Here is an 18,535-nt window from a genome sequence, read left to right as displayed (position 1 = left end):
GCTGTTGTAGTTGCGCTCTGCTCTGTTTGTGGGCTACTAAAGGGGGTCATTATCCAAGTTATTAATGGATAGTCCATGTCCCCTAGAAGCTAATCATGGATTTGCATTGGTTGCTGAAATAGCTAAGGGAGTTGGGAACTCCTTAATAAGAAGGAGTCGTGGCAGCTGCTAGGGAACCTTGCACACACATGAAGGAAGACCTTGTTGTGGTCACAGACTGCCTGTACATTGATTGAGTGGAAGGATTTCTGGTTGACAAAGGTTTGCATGTTGAGTTGGGGCATTTATGGCAACATGGGTGCAATGAATAACACCCTGCAACTGAGGGAAGCCTACTAACTGGGCAAAGGCCGTGGTTCTCTGTGTCTGAGATGTCAAATCTACAGGGAAATTAATCTGATCTCCCACATGAATAGACAGGGCATTAGTTACAGCCTTAATGCAGCTGTGTGCTGCTGACTGGCATATTCCAGACAGGTCTCCTGATGATCCCTGGAAAGATGCTGAGTCATAGAAATTGAGAGCGACAGTTACCTTCACAACAACGGGAGGGCATGGGGTCAATGGAGCATGGCTCAGGTTCCTGCTGGACCACGTGACATATGTTTGTCACTACCTCATGGTTTAGCCTCAGTCACCTTCAGCACTGTTTCTCCATCACATGGAGATAGGATGTCTTAGGTCTGTACACCCTTCCCACCTGGTTGTCCTGCCTCTCCTCCTTCCTGGTGAATGGGCAGAAGCCTCTGCCTCCTGATCTTCTGCTTAATCTCTGACCTCCACTGCTCATGGTGACTGGCCTCTATGGCGTCTGTGTGCGAGGGTGCCATGCCCATCTTTTATGTTCCTTCACATGAAGCGCTATGTGCCCTTCTTCGGCACAAACTTCTTCCTGATACACGCGGCAGAATTTTCCCGTTGTTGTGCGGGGCCGCACATAAAGTGGCGCATGGTGACATCAGGCGAGTATCCCGATGTCACCGGGTGCCATCGCGATATTTCGCTGGGCAGGCACACAATGATGTCCGATGCCTGCCCACCATTAATTAACGGACCACTTAAGGCCCTTGAGTCTTCAATCGACGCTGATTTGTCAGCGCATGTGCATGCTTCGGGTCAGTGTACAGGCGCAACAGGCAGGCAGGCAGGATGCCTTTGGATAAACCTCATCCATGGGCGGGATAAGAGGGCTCACTGGGGTCATGAATGTGCACAGTCAGGTATTTATTTTTGCAAGTTTTTCAAACTTGCATCTCTGATCCGCAATACTTCAAAACACATACCAGCTGCTTTTTCTGGACTCTTAACCTTCAGGTCAGCACTTTGCAGTGAGTAATCTTTTCTGGGCCTGCAGGTTTCAGGAAGCCTTCCCTTAGCCTGGGAATGGGAGTTGAACTGTCCACTGGAGGCAGCTCCTCTAAGGAGGAAGGGAGGGCTAGAATAAGGAGGAGGCCAGAAGTGCACATTCAGCCCCCAGGGGAGCCACCTTTGGGAGGACAGGCACAGGCACAAGGGGCACAGGGCCATCAGGAAGTCCAAGGTGAAAGGGGCTGCAGATGATGCATCCTGCTGCCACGGCTTACAGGTGGCGAAGCAGCTACCTCAATATGTCTGAAGTGCAGTGCCGAAGGAGGCTCCGTCTCTCAAGGGAGACAGTCAACTATATCTGTCAGATGATTGGGCCTGAGATCTCCCCTAACTGTGTGGGTGGACACCCCCTGCCAGTGGCTCTGAAGCTCACAGTTGCCCTCCACTTCTATGCCTCTGGCTCCTTCCAGGGCTCAGTGGGTGATCTTTGTGGTGTCTCCCAATCAGCTGTGTACACTTATGTCAAGCAGGTTACAGACGCTCTGTTCAGATGGGTATCCACGTTCATCCACTTCTGCTGCGACCAGGCAAGTCAGGCACAGCGAGCCAGAGGCTTCGCGGCCATTGCTGACTTCCCCTGTGTCCAGGGTGCAATAGACTGTACACATGTGGCCATCAAGGCACCAGCAGGTGAGCCCGGTGCCTTCGTCAACAGGAAGAGCTTCCACTCCATGGCCATGCAGATAGTGTGTGACCATAGGATCCAGGTTCTACAAGTCCACACACCTGGCCGCGTTTCCTGCCGCTGCTGCATCGTGGACGACTTCAGAGGCACATCATCAGGAACTGACTGAGCATGTGCCTGGTTCCCTGCAGTCCTCTGACTGCTGGTGCCATGGGCACTCTCTGTCTCTGCCAACTTCTCCAGCGACTGTGAAGTCCCCTCACTGCTGTGCTCCGGGACACAAGCCGATGATCAAAATCCCACTGAGGTACTAATATCTGTGCTGGTGTCTGCCTCACAGAAATGGTGTGACACTGGTGAGTATTCAGGGCCCTCAGGTGTGAGAGGGGGCCTCTGCTGCTCCTCCTCCTGGCCCTGCTCCGATGATACTGAAAAGAAGGACAAGGACAGTGGATCACTTAGCATGAAGACAATGACAAAGTTCATCCCTGTCCCCCAGATCATTATGCACTCATCCTTCCATAAGCAATGGTCAAGCCATGTTACAAAATTAAATAATTTAACATTCAACACTGCTATGGCTGTTGTGAAAACAATGCTGACCTCACTGCTGGTCTTACATATCTGGCCATGGCAACCCAGCCTCACCACCACCAGTGGACCTGGGCAGATGGCGCCTCTCCAGGCCCAGGGCCTCCTGCTCAAACCGGCTTAGAATGGCCAACTGTGCCTAGCCACCTCCAGTCCTCACACGCTCTGCCGCGTTATAAGCATCCTTCTCCTGAAAATGCGAGATGAGCATTGACTTGTGCAAATTGCACATGGACTCTGTTCGCGTACAGCCCACCCCAACCAGAGTGGAACATATCAGGATTCCAGTGCCTCCTCACCCTGCTGCTGCCGAGCACTCACACAAAGATGCTAAGCCTGTTCCCCATCCCCCCACCTCCCCTTGGACACATGCTGCCTACATCACAATAGGCCCCACACGGTATATCCTTCCATTGCAAGGAGGCGCAAGCACGTGAAGCACAGAGCGCAGATGGTTTCTTGAAGCCACCTTGAAGCTCCCCTTCCAGCATATCATCACCCTGACTAGGATATGCCCTGGAGTTCAAACACAGCTTCTAGGTGCAGCTCCTCCAGATTGATACCACACCAGTCATGCTGCGGGTGCCAAACCCATCTCTTCACCAGCCACTTAGGGTGACCTCAGCATATGCACCCAGCGAAGGACACATGCCGGCAATGATTCAATGCAATCACTACACTCAGAATTGGCATGGTGGGATGGTGGCAGCAGGGTGGAAAGTCAACCTGCTGGACTAGATGCCCAATGCCAACGTTGTCCTCACCCTGCCAGAGGTCGTTGAAGCACTTGTGACACTGGATCCAGGTGCGCTGCACCACGTCGCGGGGAGCTCACCACCTCCACCACCTCCTCCTGGGCATGTTTCGTCAAGTGGAGAGGCCTCCTCCTCCCATGCTGGGGGACGAGCACCTCCCACCATTCTGCAACCTCCTCAAGGAGGGCAGCAAGGCAGTCATTGGAAAAACGAGGGGCATAGTGGCCCCCCGCCCTACCCTCCAGACAGGCCTGCTCACCAGAAGCCCTCTGCTTGCACTTGCCATTGTGAGCAGCCTAGAAAAGGCTGCCAGGCCTTCATTTAAACAGCTGCTATGTCTCCATTGGACCCAGTGGTCTGCACGTGCCTGCCACCGCCCGATATCATCGGGAGTTGAAAAATATGCTGGGCGGGCCTTAATGGGCCACCTGCGATCGGGTCCGCGTCCACCCGCGCCTGCGCCCGCTCCGCCTCCCCCCTCCCAATCCCCGCCAACTGGAAAATTTGGACCCTGGATGCATGAGTCAGTCGAGGCAAATATAATTGCCCTACTAGACCAGGAGCACCAACTTCATGCTCCCTTGGATTAAGGGAAGACTGTTGGAATTTGTTTTGTGCCACTTCTGGGGCAGTGAATAAAATTTTAAAGTTAATTTCACGGGTACCCTACCTCTTGCTATCCAAAGAAATATACCAAGATCAGACCTGCTCTTGCCAGGTCTACTCTGCACACTTCAGGTTTCACACTCCTAGGTTTCCAAAATCCAACTAGGGTGGAGGATGATTTAAATGGCCAGCTGCCTCCCTAAAATGTGCATGCACAAAATGCACCATGCTACCGTTCCCACCTCGCAAAAATGGCAAGCGTTCAGGAGCAGGACTTAGGAGTTTTGGCCAGTTCTGCTAAGTTTCTCATGACTGCGAGGTTCTCCATTTGTGCCGAAAATCTGGGCCTGCATCTCTAAATGGGGCAGAGGAGCAAAAGGGATTTAGGGGCTACCTACTTACAAAGCACTAAAAGTCACAACACAGATTAACAAGGCCTTTTCTAGATTCACTTCGGGAAGGTTATAACTGCAAAGTAGAGAAGTTATGTTAAACAAAGCTAAAGTACTGCAGGTACTGGAAATCTAAACAAAAAACCCCCAAAATTGCTGGAAACACTTAGCAGGTCAGGCAGCATGGAGAGAGAAATTCATTTCAGATCGATGCAAAATCAAATTTTTCCATCCTGCCAGTGGCGGGTATCATCACGGGTGGGACGGGAAAATTTCGAAAGCCTTCCCACCCTGCCCGCAACGATGTCTGCCACTTGAACCTTTGATGTTGTTTCTCCACAGATGATGCCTGACCTGCTAAGTATTTCCAGCAATTTCTGAATGTATGCTAAACCTGTATAACATTTTAGTCCGACCACATTTGGATTACTGTACATAATTCCAATCTCCATCTTACATTTTGCTTTGGAAAAATTGGAAAGGAGATTTAAAAGTATGATACCAGTACTGGGAGGATATAATCATTAGGAACTGTTGAAAAGGCTGGGCCTCTTTACTCTAGTAAAGGGAAGGCTCAGCTGTGACCGAATGGAAATCTTTAAAATGATGAGGTTTGGTACGGTTGATATAGGGAAGATATTTCCACTTGTGGGAGAGTCAAAATCTATGTGCCATAAATAAGGCACCAATAAATCCAATAGGGAAGTCTGGAGAAACTTCTTTACCCAAAGAATAATTAGAATGTAGAACTCACTACCACATGGAGTAGTTGAGGCAAATATCATAATTGCATTTAAGGGGAAGCAAGATAAATCATGGGAGAAAAGAGGATTTGTTGATAGGGTTAGATTAAGTAAGGTGAGAGGAGACTCTTGTGGAGCATAAACATTGGCTCAGACCATTTGGGCCAAACTGCTGTGCTGTGCATTCAATGGAATTCAGTGTAGAAATGGTCTAAAAATTGTCGAATTAACCTATTTACTTAGTTTTTAAGTTTTCTACCACATGGTGTTCAATTCCAGTAACGCTGGATGTCCATTAATATGGGTAGTCATTGAAGTAGCATTCACTCAGTGCGAAGGCCGGAAAATGATTTGAGGGGTTAATTGCAACAGTTACAATATTTTCACAATGTGCCCATCAGAAGTGTGCATTATGTGTAAAAGAAGTAGAGACCTGGCATTATCGGTGTCTGCTATTGTTTCTGTAACATTGTGCCTTATAAAATATCACACACAACATACTGGCATGGAAAATGCGCCTTAGAAATACACATCATTATAGGAAAATGTCTTTACACACAAGGCAAATACAATATGTTTCTCCAAACATATAAATATAAATACAAAGGGAAGATAGTTTGAATTTTGAATTAGGTACTGCATTAATATACAAACATTTCAGAGACATGGACCACAAATATTTACTGCAAACAATAATAGAACTTGTAAGAAATTATGCAGACTAAAGCTTACAAAACAGATGGAAGCAGAACAAAACAAATGCCTGAAAGTAACATTACCAACAATACTGGAGATAGGCAGCTGGAGAACAATGAAACAGAAACATTTAGAGATATGGCTGAACTATTAATATGCTGGCTAGTCCTAAGAAATTACATTTCCCTTAGCTAGCCTTTTACAGAAATAAAAAAAATGGCTCTTGTCTGCAAAACTGAAACAAATAATACATTGTAATAAAATATTGAATATTACTGAAATATTAAACATAAAGATTTTTTAAAAAACCAAATAAAACTCAAACATTTACCCAGATTCTGTATTTTCCCATTATTTCTCTTCTTCTCAGCTGTCTCTTTGTTACAATACATAAGAACATAGAAATTATCAGAATTAGGAATGGGCATCAAGTCAATTGGGATTATCCCAATGTTTAAAAATTATTAAAAAAAACCCCAAAAAATAGTCTACCCTTGCTTCAGTTGCTTCACCCATTTTTAGCCAGGATAGCATGATGTAGGAGATATTATTTCAGCCTAGGGCCATTCCTGGCAGAAATTTGTAATTTAAATAGATTTCCTGTTAAGCTCCAGCAATAGCTTCTCACCCATTGTCCCTCAGTGACTTAAACAGATCAACACAAACTCATCCAAAATTCAATTCAACCATTCCTTGTGCTACACTAAGTTCTGCCCTCCCTTCACTCTCTTGGACTTACAATGGGTCTCTCTAGTCCTTAATACATCAAATTTGAAATCCCCATCATTACCTTCAAATCAAAAGCTGCCTCACCTCAGCTTGGCCTTTCAACCTCCTCCAGCCTCACATATTCACCTTCAATCCGCTATCCTTTCACTCTGGCTTCATGTGCATTGCTGCTCCACTTACTCAATACTGATTACAGAACTTAAAGTGCCTCAAACCTACTCTCTGGAACTCCCTCCCTCAAACCAATCTGCTGTTTCACTTTTCCCTATCTTTGAAAACATACTCAAAATAATCTTTTTGACCAAATTGTTAGTCAAGTCTCCTAACTCTCCCTTGCCATGCTCTGTATTTCTGTTCATTTTTTGGCTTCTTCTCCTTCTCTAAAGCACATGGAGACATTTTCTACATGAAAGGTTGTACGCAGCCTGCTTTTTACTTTATTTCCCAATTAAATCACTCACATACATGGCAAAACACAGAATCATCACAAATTAATTCCAGCATGTTTCATGGAGCTGGCAACTGCAAAGGGCAAATCTTATGGGACGAAGATCCAGTGGTTAAGACAGCCTTCAACACCACAGAATATAGAATTAGTTCCAACCTGTGTGCCAGCTGAGGGTCAGTTAACTCTTTCATCTATGAATCTCAAAGTTCTGTGTTCAAGTTCCACTCCAGGGGATGAATCTTTGGCTTGGCGAGCAGGGGCACGGCCCACTCACTGAGGTGTAAAATGACACGGGGTGACCCGCATCCTGACGTCACCACGCATCATTTAGATTTTCAGTTCAGCAGGTGCGCAGCCAAGTCGGCTTTGCGTCCATTGAACTGTCAAAGGCCTATTAAGGCCATTAATGAACTAATTAAGCCTATTGAGAAAGCTGCCCGTCCAACCTTAAGGTTGCCACGCAGGCAAAGAGCCCAGGCGACCTTTGCATTTTTCATGGAATCTCATCTATGGGCAGGATGAGGTTTCATGAATGATTTAAAATTTTCAGAAATTTTTTTATTAAAGTTAATGCACACATCCCAGCTCATGTGACAGTTTCACATGAGGGGACATGTCATTAAAACTTTGACAACACTTTATTAGGCTGTTAAACTTAAAATAAATCTCCCTGAGGCATCTCTGTGCGCGCAAAAGAGCACACTCCCGATTCAGGCAACACCACCTCCTCCCCACCCCCAGGGGGCCCACACAGGGAGCACTCAGTGCTTCCAGACACACGTCACACTGGGTGGGCCTTAATTGCCCCACCCCCCCCGCGCCCCATGTAAAATGGTTGTGCCCAGTCAATCGGGGGTGCCGATCAGCTCCGCACCTACCCCCGCACAATCCCCACCCGACGGGAAGAAAATTCTCCCCTGGGATTTGAGCACAAAATTCAAAGCTAACACTCCAGTGCAGTACCAAGGGAGTGCTGTATTGTCAGACATGTTGTCTTTTTGATGAGACATTAAACAGAGGTCCCCACCTGCCCTCTTTGGTGAATGCAAAAGATCTCGTGGCACTATGACAAAGGAGCAGGGGTATTATCTATGGCACCCTAACCAATAGTTATCTCTTAATCACCATCAGAAAAAACAGGTTATCTGGTCATTATCACCTTATGTGATAATGTTTATGTTTATGTGAGCTAGCTGTGCACAAAGAAGTTGCTACACTTTCTATATTACAACAGCGACTACAACTTCAAATGTGCTTCATTGGCTGTAAAGCACTTTTAGGCTGCAGTGGTTGTGAAAGATACTATATAAATGCAAGTGTTCCTTGTAAAAAGCCATAGTTTAAATATTTAGAATGTATGATGATTACATTTCCTGGTGAGCAGTTACTTTATTCATTCACTCAATATCATTCAATAAATTCAGAACCATTACATGGAAACAGTTAATTCTCCAGCATGAGTGCTATGCAGCACTTACTGTCAGCACCCGCATACTAATTGCTCCTGGCAAATCCATGGGCTTGGTTGAATAAAATTAATGCCATGAATTTCATAATACATGCTGAAAATTAATGGCTACCCAGATCAATGGCAGGACTGTAATCTTTAATTCAGATGAAGAATAAAACCTATTTGAGTTTTATGATGTTATCTGAACTCTTTAACGTGATTTTTTACAATGTAACTATTAATTTTTTTTCTCCCCAGGAAGAGTTTAAATAAAGTCCTTACTTCTGATTTCGATTTTTGATGTTGAAGAAGAGAAAAGCACTGGACATGAACATTCCTAAGACAGTCAAAGCAGAAAGAATACTGTAGAGTGGTAAGGAAATCTTGCGCAGCTGTGGCTGTATAATAGTCCTGTCCTTTGGAGGTTCAACACCTGAAAGCAGAAACAGAAGTTATAACTTAAAATGATGAAAAATACCATTCACTGAACTTCACACTGAAGTATTTCACATAATCCATTAAATTAAATGATCAAAATCAAAAACACACTGCACTGGTTGCCTTGCCAGCCTTGAAAGCACCTTTTAGCCATGGATCAACATCAAAAAGCACAAGCCATCATACTCTAGTCTACACTCATCTGACCAAGGATTCATTATTCAATTATGTCTTTAAAATAATGCATTTCATTTTTTTAAAGCAAACACTACGGGGCTGATGAAGTGGTTTTCATTCATCAGATATCTCAATTGCTTGCACTCCACTGAGCTACGCTCACCTGATAATGTGAGGCCCACTCATTCAATTATCTTTGTTGTGTTCCTGATGCTTAAGTATGTTGTGCCATGGGGGTCAGGGACAAGAATGTTGGACAACAATAGCTGTTAAGGGCTGATAACTATGCTTGAGGCATTGCCACTGTTTATCATTTAAGAATCTTGAGACTTAAAGGCATATTTCAGAAACTAGCCGCTGGACCAAATAAAAGGAAGGTCAAAAAGGAAGGGCTTCCTTGTTACAAGGACCCAGGAATAAAATTATATAAAAATCAACTACTTGGATAGATAAAGGGAATTCAGTAAACGTAGCACAGATGGATTTTCAGTGGGCATTTAATAAGATATACCACATGAGGCTTGCTACAGAAATATAGATACATGATATAAAAGGAAATAGAGCAACATGGAGAGAAATTTGCTGATGGTCAGAAAAAGAAGGGCAACTGGGTGTTGCTTATATTGGATAAAAATTAAAAATAGTGAAAGCCAGGAGTCAGTGCTCCGTCAGCTTTTATTTGTTTAAATAAATGGATTTGTTTATAAGGATACAGAACAAAAAATTGAAATTTAACAGTGACACAAAAGTAAGAAATTTGGCAAACAATGAGGAAGACTGTAAAGTCTTCAGGAATGGTGGCATAGTGGTTATGTTACTAGACTTGTCTTTCATCAGCCCTTGATCTGAAGGTTGGCTGCACTATGAACAATCTTTCTCTATTGATTTCTATTCTCTGCTGCCCTCACTGCCTGTCCCATAGAGAGGCCAGTCCGCGAGGCTAGAAATCCGCTTAATTAAATAAAATGTGGACAGAAAGCTAGTATCAGTATTGGTGACTGTGTAACCAACGAATTGTCATAAAAATCCATCTGGTTCACTAATGTGCATTAGGGAAAGAAATCTGCCATCCTTGCCTGCTCTGGGCTACATGTAACTCTAGACCCACGGTAATGTCTATCCTGCCCTTTGAATTGGTCTAGCAAGTCACTCAATTGTATCAAACCGCATGAGAAAGTACAATGAGAATAAAACAGGAGGGACCACCTGGTATCGATCTAGGCATTGGATTTGGATGTAACAAAGGCACATCCAGCCCAATAAAGATCTCCTGCTAAATCTGGGTACTTGTGCCAAAATTGGAAAATTTGTCCCACAGACTAGTTAAGCAACAACTTGACACTGTCATATAGAATCAAACCTTACCTCTATCACCATTTCTGGGTATGTCCTGTCCCACTAGCAGGGTAGAACCACCACAGCTGGTGCACAGTGGTATATAGATGGGAGGGAATGGCCCTCACAGTTCTCAACATTGACTCTCAATCCCATGTAGTTTCATACCATCTAGTCAAACATGGACAAGACAACCTCCTAATGACTATCAGCTACCTTCTGTGGTATAAGGGGTTAATTCTAACTGTGTAATATGCTAATGAGACACAGTGTACATCATCACAGGAAGTTTTTATTTTATTTATTCTTTCATGGGATGTGGGCATTGCTAGCAAGAGCAGCATTTGTTGCCCATTCCTAATTGCCCTTGAACTGAATGGCTTGCCACAGCATTTCAGAAGGCAGTTAAAAGTCAACAACATTGCTGTGAGTCTGGAGTCAAATGTAGGTCAGACTGGGGTAAAGATGGCAGATTTCCTTCTCTAAAGGGTATTAGTGAACCATATAGGCTTTTACAACACTCAGCAGTGGTTTCAAGGCCACCATTACTGCGACTGGCTTTTCAAGCAGGAGTGGAAGACTTGACCATACAAAAGTGGGAGAGGCAGGAAGAGTTTCCATCAACTGCCTCAGCTAACTGTGCATGGCATGGCAGGATAAAGCAGAGGTGTGAAAATTGTCCCGCCAAAGCCGTCAAATGTCATTTTTTCAGGAAGAAGGATCACTTTCAGGGCAGTGTGTCACAGCAAGAAGCTTGTACAAAATAAGCAAAAAGAAAAGCCTTTGAAATGTGGCAAGTTCCATGAAGTGGAAGATACCAATGATATTGAGATGCCTTTAACGGAAAGATCCATGGACCAAGTGGAAGCTACTGGAGTGCTGATATCCTAGTAGAGGAAAACAAGACATGCTTTAAATTAGACACAAGTGCAACAGTTCCAATTCTTTCTGATGCTGAACTGTGCTTGGAGGGAAGTTCTCTTCATACAAGAAACTACACAGGCCAGGAAGTATAGAACTTAAGATCATAGGACAACTGAATGCAACCCTTCGATATGGAGAGAAAGAGAATCACTGAAACCTTGGGCAGAGTTTTACGTCCCGCGGGTGGGTGCATGCCTGACCTGATTGGGTGTAAAATTGTGCGAGAAAGTGTCGGGCGAGCATCCCAATGTCATCGCGTGCTCACACAATTTTTCACTCGGCAGGCATGTGCAAAGGTCAGAAGCATGCTCGCCGACAATTAAGAAGGCAATTAAGTTCACTAATGGCGCAATTGTCTCCAACTCTTCATGGCCTGTCCAACCTTAAGGGCGAGTTGGACAGGCGGCCATTACATTTTTCATCAAACCTCATCCAAGGATGGGATGAAATTTCCGTTACGAAATAAAGTAAAAATAAATATCTGTGGAGGACATTTTGATCAATTATATTTTCAGGTGCTTGATTGTGATGCATGAATTTTTTTTTTTGTTGAGGCTTTTTAAGCCTTTATTTTTTCATTTTCAGGTCTACAGCTCCCTGAGGCAGCTGTCTCCCTTCAGGGAGCTTTCTTGCAGCGTTCACCTGCGTCCGCGGAAACATCATTGCTGCCTTCTTGCTGCCCCCACCCCAACAGCGCTGAGCTTTTCAGTTAATTGGCCAGCCAGCATGAAATCGTGGTTGGGGGCTGATCGTGGTCCAGGGCCCGTTTCCTGACCACTTCTGGGCCCACCGATTGCTGCACCCACCAAAGTTAAAATTAAGGCCCTGATCCTGAACCAGAGTTGTTCACTCTTAAGCAGCAAACCTTGTACTGGCTTACACCTGATTTGTAGAGTAGAGGAACTGAAAAGCGAGAAAACCAGCCCAAAAACTTTAGAATTGCATTTCCTCTAAGTTGAAGCAAGGGGTTATTTCACCTGAGACTGAACCAACAAGCTGGGGATCAGGGATGGTCCCAGTGCCAAAACTCAACAGATCGATCAGAATTTGTGTAGATCCTACACAGCTGAACAAAGCACTTGAACATGAAGTTCATCCTGTGTCATCTGTGGACAGGAGATTAGCTGAATTGGGAAAGAGCATAATCTTCACAAAGCTAGATGCAAATACTGAATTTGGCAACTTTTATTCATTCGTGGAATATAGGCGTCGCTGGCTATGGCAGTATTTATTGCCCATCCCTTATTGCCCTTGAGTATGGTGATGTTCTATCTTCTTGAACACTGCAGTCCATGTGTTATAGGTACACCCACAGTGCTGTTAGAAAAGGAGTTCCAGGATTTGACCCAGTGACAGTGAAGGAATGGCAATAAAGTTCCATGTCAGAACTTCCAGGTGGTGATGTTCTCATGCATCTGCTGCCCTTGTCCTTCTAAGTGTTAAAGTTGCTGGTTTGGAATCGCTGTCGAAGAAGCCTTGGTGAGCTGCTGCAGTGCATCTCAAAAATGGTACACACTGCTGCCTCTGTGCATCAATGGTAGAGGGAGTGAGTGTTTGTGAATGGGGTGCCAATCAAGTGGGCTGTTTTGTCCCCTTGATAAAGAGTTTCAGTTGCTCACAACCTTCATGACATCATTTTGGATCTTTTGCTTCAACAGACAACCTTTGGCATCACATTTGCACCAATGCCAAGCATCCTAGAAGGATTGGTTGGAGTTGTTTGTCACATGGATATGTCCTGATCTATGGATCTACTCATATAGAACATGACACTAGAGTGCGAGCTATGCTACAACGCCTACAGGAAGCAGGGCTTATGCTCAGCAACAAATATGAATTCTCACAGCCGACTGTCATGTTCCTTGGGCATACTGTGGGTGGATCTTGAGGATGGCAGATTTGATCAACAGGAGACAAGAGCATTCAAGGAGTTTCCAGGTCCTCAGAACGTGACTGAGCTCCAGAGGTTTATGGATACGGTAAACAAAGTCGGAAAGTTATTGCCCAAACCAGCTGTTGTCAATGAGCCACTTTGTCACTGTTACAGCAGGACAATACACAAAGCTGGAGGAAGCACAGCAGACCTCTTATTAAGAAAGTCAAAGAGATGCTGATAGCAACTGATATTTTAGCTCACTATGACTCAGAGCTACCCATTATTATTGCTGCTGATGCATCTTTCACCAGGGTTGGGAGCTGTACTCTTTCAGATACAGATAGATGGAAAGCATAGGCCAGTTTACTACACATCCCATTCACTGACAGAGACTGAACAGAGATATTCAGTGATAGAGAAAGAAGCGCTCGCTGCTTGTGAAAAGTTTACAGATTATGTTCTTGGTCTGCAGTTCAAGATAGGGACAGACCACAAACCCTTCGTGATACTCTTAAATTCTAAGGAATTAGCAAAAATTCCTTCACGAGTACAATGATTCAGACTGAGGATGATGCAGGTTTGATGCAAAGACAGAGTATGTTTCAGAGAAGCAGATTACAGCAGATGCTTTGTCTCGTATCCCGGTGGCAATGCCTGAGCAAGGTGATATAGTCATTGTAGAAGAGGTAGAAACCTTTGCATTGACAACAACTACAACTCCACAACTGAATGAAATCAGAGATGCACAGGAATCTGAAGAAGAATATGCTCAGGTCAGAGAGTGGCCAGCATACATGCCACACATTGCCATTCTCAGATTGTACTATACGAACAGAGGGGAAACCTCAATATAGTTGATGATTGGCTCACCTATGATGAGAGATTGGTCATTCGGCGAGTTCACAGATTTGATATACTACAACAACTGCACCGAGGACATTTGGGCATCACAAGATGTTGAGCCAGAGAAAGATATTCTGTTAGTGGCCAGGTCTCTCAAAGTTGTTGGAAGAGAAGATATCAAACTGTACTTTTTGTGCCATTCATTATCAGGAGCCAAGAGAAACATTGATGTCATTTTCATTCCCATCATGACCATGGGAATGTCTTAGGGTGGACCTTTATGAACACAGAAGTGAGATGTTCCTGATCATAGCAGACAACTACTCAAGATGGATAGCAGTCAAGCAACTGCAGGGTCACACTTCTGATTATTACTGAAGGAGATATTTGCAAAACATGGGAACCCAGACATTGTAATCTCAGAGAATGAACTGTGCTAATGAATATTTTAAAGAGTTCACAGCATTGTCAGGATTTGTCCTTGCTACCAGCTCACCAAGATACCCTCAAACCAACAGTGAAGCGGAAAGAGGAGTGCGTACAGTGAAAGCATTGCTGAATAATGATGACATCCAACTTGCACTTCTGAGCTATCATTCAATTCTACTCCAAAATGGTTCAGCAACATGTGAACCCTTAATGTGAAGAAGACTGAGAAATCAACTACCTGTTCTCCCACACACACTCATGCCAAGCTGATGACTTGGACTAGGTGAAGGAGAAAGAAGATGAGTATTGTTCAAGGCAAATATGGACAATGACAAATGTCTCATGGCAGGCAATCTGCCAGACCTCCAACCAGGAGAACCAGTTTTGATCCAATACCAAGCTTATGGTGAACAAATGGTTGAACACATCCATGGCCTTAATTCATCCAAACAGAGCACAGCACAGTGAGATGGAACAGATGTGCACAAGGTGCTACAAAGAATCAACCATCTACACAGATGAAACAGTCATCTGGTAGGGATGAGGGGCTTCAGTTATGAAGATAGATTGGAGAAGTTAGGACTGTATTCCTTACAGTAAAGAAGATTGAGAGGAGAGTTGATAGAGGTATTCAAAATCATAAGGGGTCTGGACAGAGTAGACAGGGACAAACCGTTCCCACTGGTGAAAGAATCGAGATTGAGAGGGCACAGATTTAAAGTAATTAATAAAAGAAGTAAAACATTTTTATGTAGCAAGTGGTTAGGGTTTGGAATGAATTGCTTGAAAGTGTGGTGGAGGCATATATGGAATATTCAAAAGGGGCTTAGACTGTTATCTGAAAAGGAAGAATGTGGAGGGTAACAGGGAGAGGGTGGGAGAATGGCACTAGGTGAGTTGCTCATTTGGAGGACTGGTGCAGACATGGTGGCCAAATGGCCTCCTTCTGCACTGTAACAATTCTGTGATTCAGAAAGCAAACAGACCAGAGATGCTGCGTCATCTACCAATCTAGATCACTACTGGACTGGTGAGCCTGGTTCACATATTAATTCTCCTTTTGCTCAGCAGAGTCTGAGAGATCACCCACAGGATTTAAATCCTCAATCTCTTAAAAAGAACCTGAGGACCTGTTCAGGTGGACTAGTGAAATCACCACAGTGGATGATGCTATGAAATAGAAATGGAAGTCAGGAACTAGATGAGGGATAAAAACAAAAAAACTGCAGATGCTGGAAATCCAAAACAAAAACAGAATTACCTGGAAAAACTCAGCAGGTCTGGCAGCATCGGCAGAGAAGAAAAGAGTTGACGTTTCGAATCCTCATGACCCTTTGACAGAACTTGAGGGATGTTGTATAATGGGGAGAATCAGAGATTTGGATGGGATGTAGTATAGGGGTTAATTCTAAGTGTGTGAAATGCTAATGAGACACAGTATACATCATCACAGGATGTGATGCAACATCTCTCTTGTACAACCTTGTGGTTAAAATATAGCTCACAGTACGAGATGTTCCAATAAAGTTAATGTTTTCCTTACCTCAGCAGACTCTGTAAATATTCTGTGTTAGCACACCGAGACCAAGAATATTATACTTACCACCCTCCATCAGCTGATGAAGCCGTACTTGAACATGTTGAACACCATTTGAAATAAGTACTGAAGGCACCAAGAGCACAGAATGTACCCTGGGTATGGATTTCAATGTCCATCATGAAGAGTGGTTCAGTAGCACTACTATTGACTAAATCAGCTGAATCCTGAATGATATATGTGCCAGACTAGCCCTGCAGCAGGTGCTGGGAGACCCAACAAGAGGGGACCATATCTGACATCATCCTCACCAATCTACCTGTTGCAGATGCATCTATTCATGACAGTATTGGTAGAAATGATCACTGCACAGTAGTTGTGGAGATAAAGTCTCCAGCACATGATGTGATGGTGATGTTAGCAGATTTTTCACAGGCAAAGGTCATGGGAAGGCTCATCTCTGTGGTAGTTGACATGATCATTTGTGACTGAAGAAACTAATTCTTGATCTGCAGGCTCTTAAGCAGTTGGACCACAGAAATCCTGGGTTGGAGGGGCTGTGCTATAAGCAGGCTCCTTCCGTTGTCTGCACCTTTCTTCAGCAGCCTTGCATTTGTTTGTTTTGGACTTGCAGGTTGCTTTCCTGGATGTCATGTGCCAGCTGTCTCTTTTGGGAGCCTCCTGCTCCCACACCCTTTGGCCAATGTCAGCCAGAGAGAGCTGTCTTTTCAGTTGGTCTGTGAAGCATTTGTGAGGTGCAACTCAGTCTGGCATATCAGAGCATGATTCACCATAAAGAACTACTTTTGGCATTCTTGAACCCTCCATGTGTGACACCTGCCCTGGCCAGCACAACTGGCATTCCAAGAAAATACATTCAATGCTGACAGATTGGCTCTGTTGAGGACTTCATTGTGATGTAGTTCTGTCATTTAATGCTCATGATAGATCGAAGACGGCATTAATGGAAGCACTCCAAAAATCGCATTTGTTTCTTTGTACAGAAACCTTGAGCAGAATCTTGTGCCCTCCCCCATGGTGAGTTTGGTGGTGCAGTGGACCTGACCACCTTCCTGTCTCACCCTAATAAAGTCCATGGCGGGAAGACCAGTGGACAACTTTCCTGCCCCACTGTCAACTGAGGTATTTAAGTGGGCAATTAATGCTCACTCAAGGGCCTCAGCTCACTGTCACTGGATTCTTGGCAGGTGGGACTTCCCACACCCGGGATCCTGAACCCTTGAAAGGCCTGTTGGTGACCTCACAATTGCCTGATTGTCTCAAAATATAGCAGGCTTTACCAGGAGGAGTCGATTGCTAGCTCCCTAGCCAGCAGCCAAGACCTCCGTTGCCTCCATAAAGTTCCCCCTGAAGTGATGCCTGCATCTGGTAGGAAGGTCCATATACAGCTCTCAAGGCTTTGTAGGAGGATCTCATAAAACTCATATCTCCATACATTTGTATCTTCTCGCTGAACGCTGTCCGCCAGTTTTTTTGCATGACTCAGACATTGGTTTGCAGAGTGCTGCAGGCTTCCCTACACACAACTTTTGTAACCTGGTCATCAAGGAATGCAAGCAATCTATTGTGGAAGGAGTTTTTATTTTGAAGAAGTTCTTGGATTTCTATGTCATTTTCATCAAACCAATCTTGATTTCTTCTGGTTGAGAAGCCAACCACTTCTGATATTGTTTCTTGTTGGACAGATTTCAACTATTCCCACTGCTCTGCTGGGTTAATCCAACTGCCCAGAGTCAGGTCACCGCAGTATCTGTCTTCAAGCTTTGTCTAGAAATCTGCTTTTACTTCTGGTAGGTGGAGTCTATGGACTTGTAGTTTCCTTGTTTATGGGCCTTTCCTTTTGGGTGATGGCTTGATTCTAAAGGCAATTATAGTATGAACCAGCCTATGGTCAGACCATTTGTCAGCACTGGGCGTAACTCTGGTGTGATATACATCACATTGGAATATAATATAATCCAAATATAAAAGAAATATCTGGAATATAATCCAAAAGATGTCAGTCTTTGAGCATGACGCCTCTTGGTGGTCTTCTACTGGAATAGAAAATTAGTGATGCTGAGTTCATGCAGAATTGCAGCATAGGTCACCCATTTTCATTATGATTGCCAATGCCATGTCTGCTCAAGATATCTTGGCAGTGGTCTTGGTCACACACAACTCTTGCATTGAAATTTCTAGGTATGATGAGCTTATCCTTGGGGAATCAGTAGAAGGTTGCTCAGATCAGGGTAGAAGCCATCTTTGGTTACTATATCGGCTTCCTGGGTCGGAGCATATATGTTGCTAATGGTGGAGAATGAGTTGTCCTGGATTGGTAGCTGTAGGGAGATGAGTCAATCCAAAAAACCAACGGGAATGTTCTGAAGCCTGCTGGCAATGCAGGTGTTAATCATTAATCCAACACCTGAGAGGTCCATCTTTCCTTTCCCTGCTACACAGTCTGTCAATGATACTTGCTCTGTGGAATGAACTTCACTGATTGCTGCAATGTCAATGTCCAGTTGGGCAAGCTCTCTGGTTATGAATGCACAATATCTTTAAGGGTGACT

The 18,535-nt window shown here is 44.4% G+C and overlaps 1 protein-coding gene across 1 annotated transcript in view; it reads right to left on the bottom strand.

Moving 5' to 3' along the window:
* The window catches only part of gabbr2 (gamma-aminobutyric acid (GABA) B receptor, 2), a 969,806-nt gene that overhangs the window by 211,081 nt on the left and 740,190 nt on the right, over positions 1 to 18,535 (bottom strand). The window contains exon 10 of the mRNA XM_041183971.1: positions 8,686 to 8,836. Within this exon, the coding sequence (XP_041039905.1) occupies positions 8,686 to 8,836 (151 nt within the window). The remainder of the gene's footprint in view (positions 1 to 8,685; positions 8,837 to 18,535) is intronic.

Source organism: Carcharodon carcharias, chromosome 3 (genome assembly GCF_017639515.1).
Source record: "Carcharodon carcharias isolate sCarCar2 chromosome 3, sCarCar2.pri, whole genome shotgun sequence".
Classification (NCBI taxonomy): domain Eukaryota; kingdom Metazoa; phylum Chordata; class Chondrichthyes; order Lamniformes; family Lamnidae; genus Carcharodon; species Carcharodon carcharias.
This window is presented reverse-complemented; position numbering and strand designations above follow the sequence as displayed.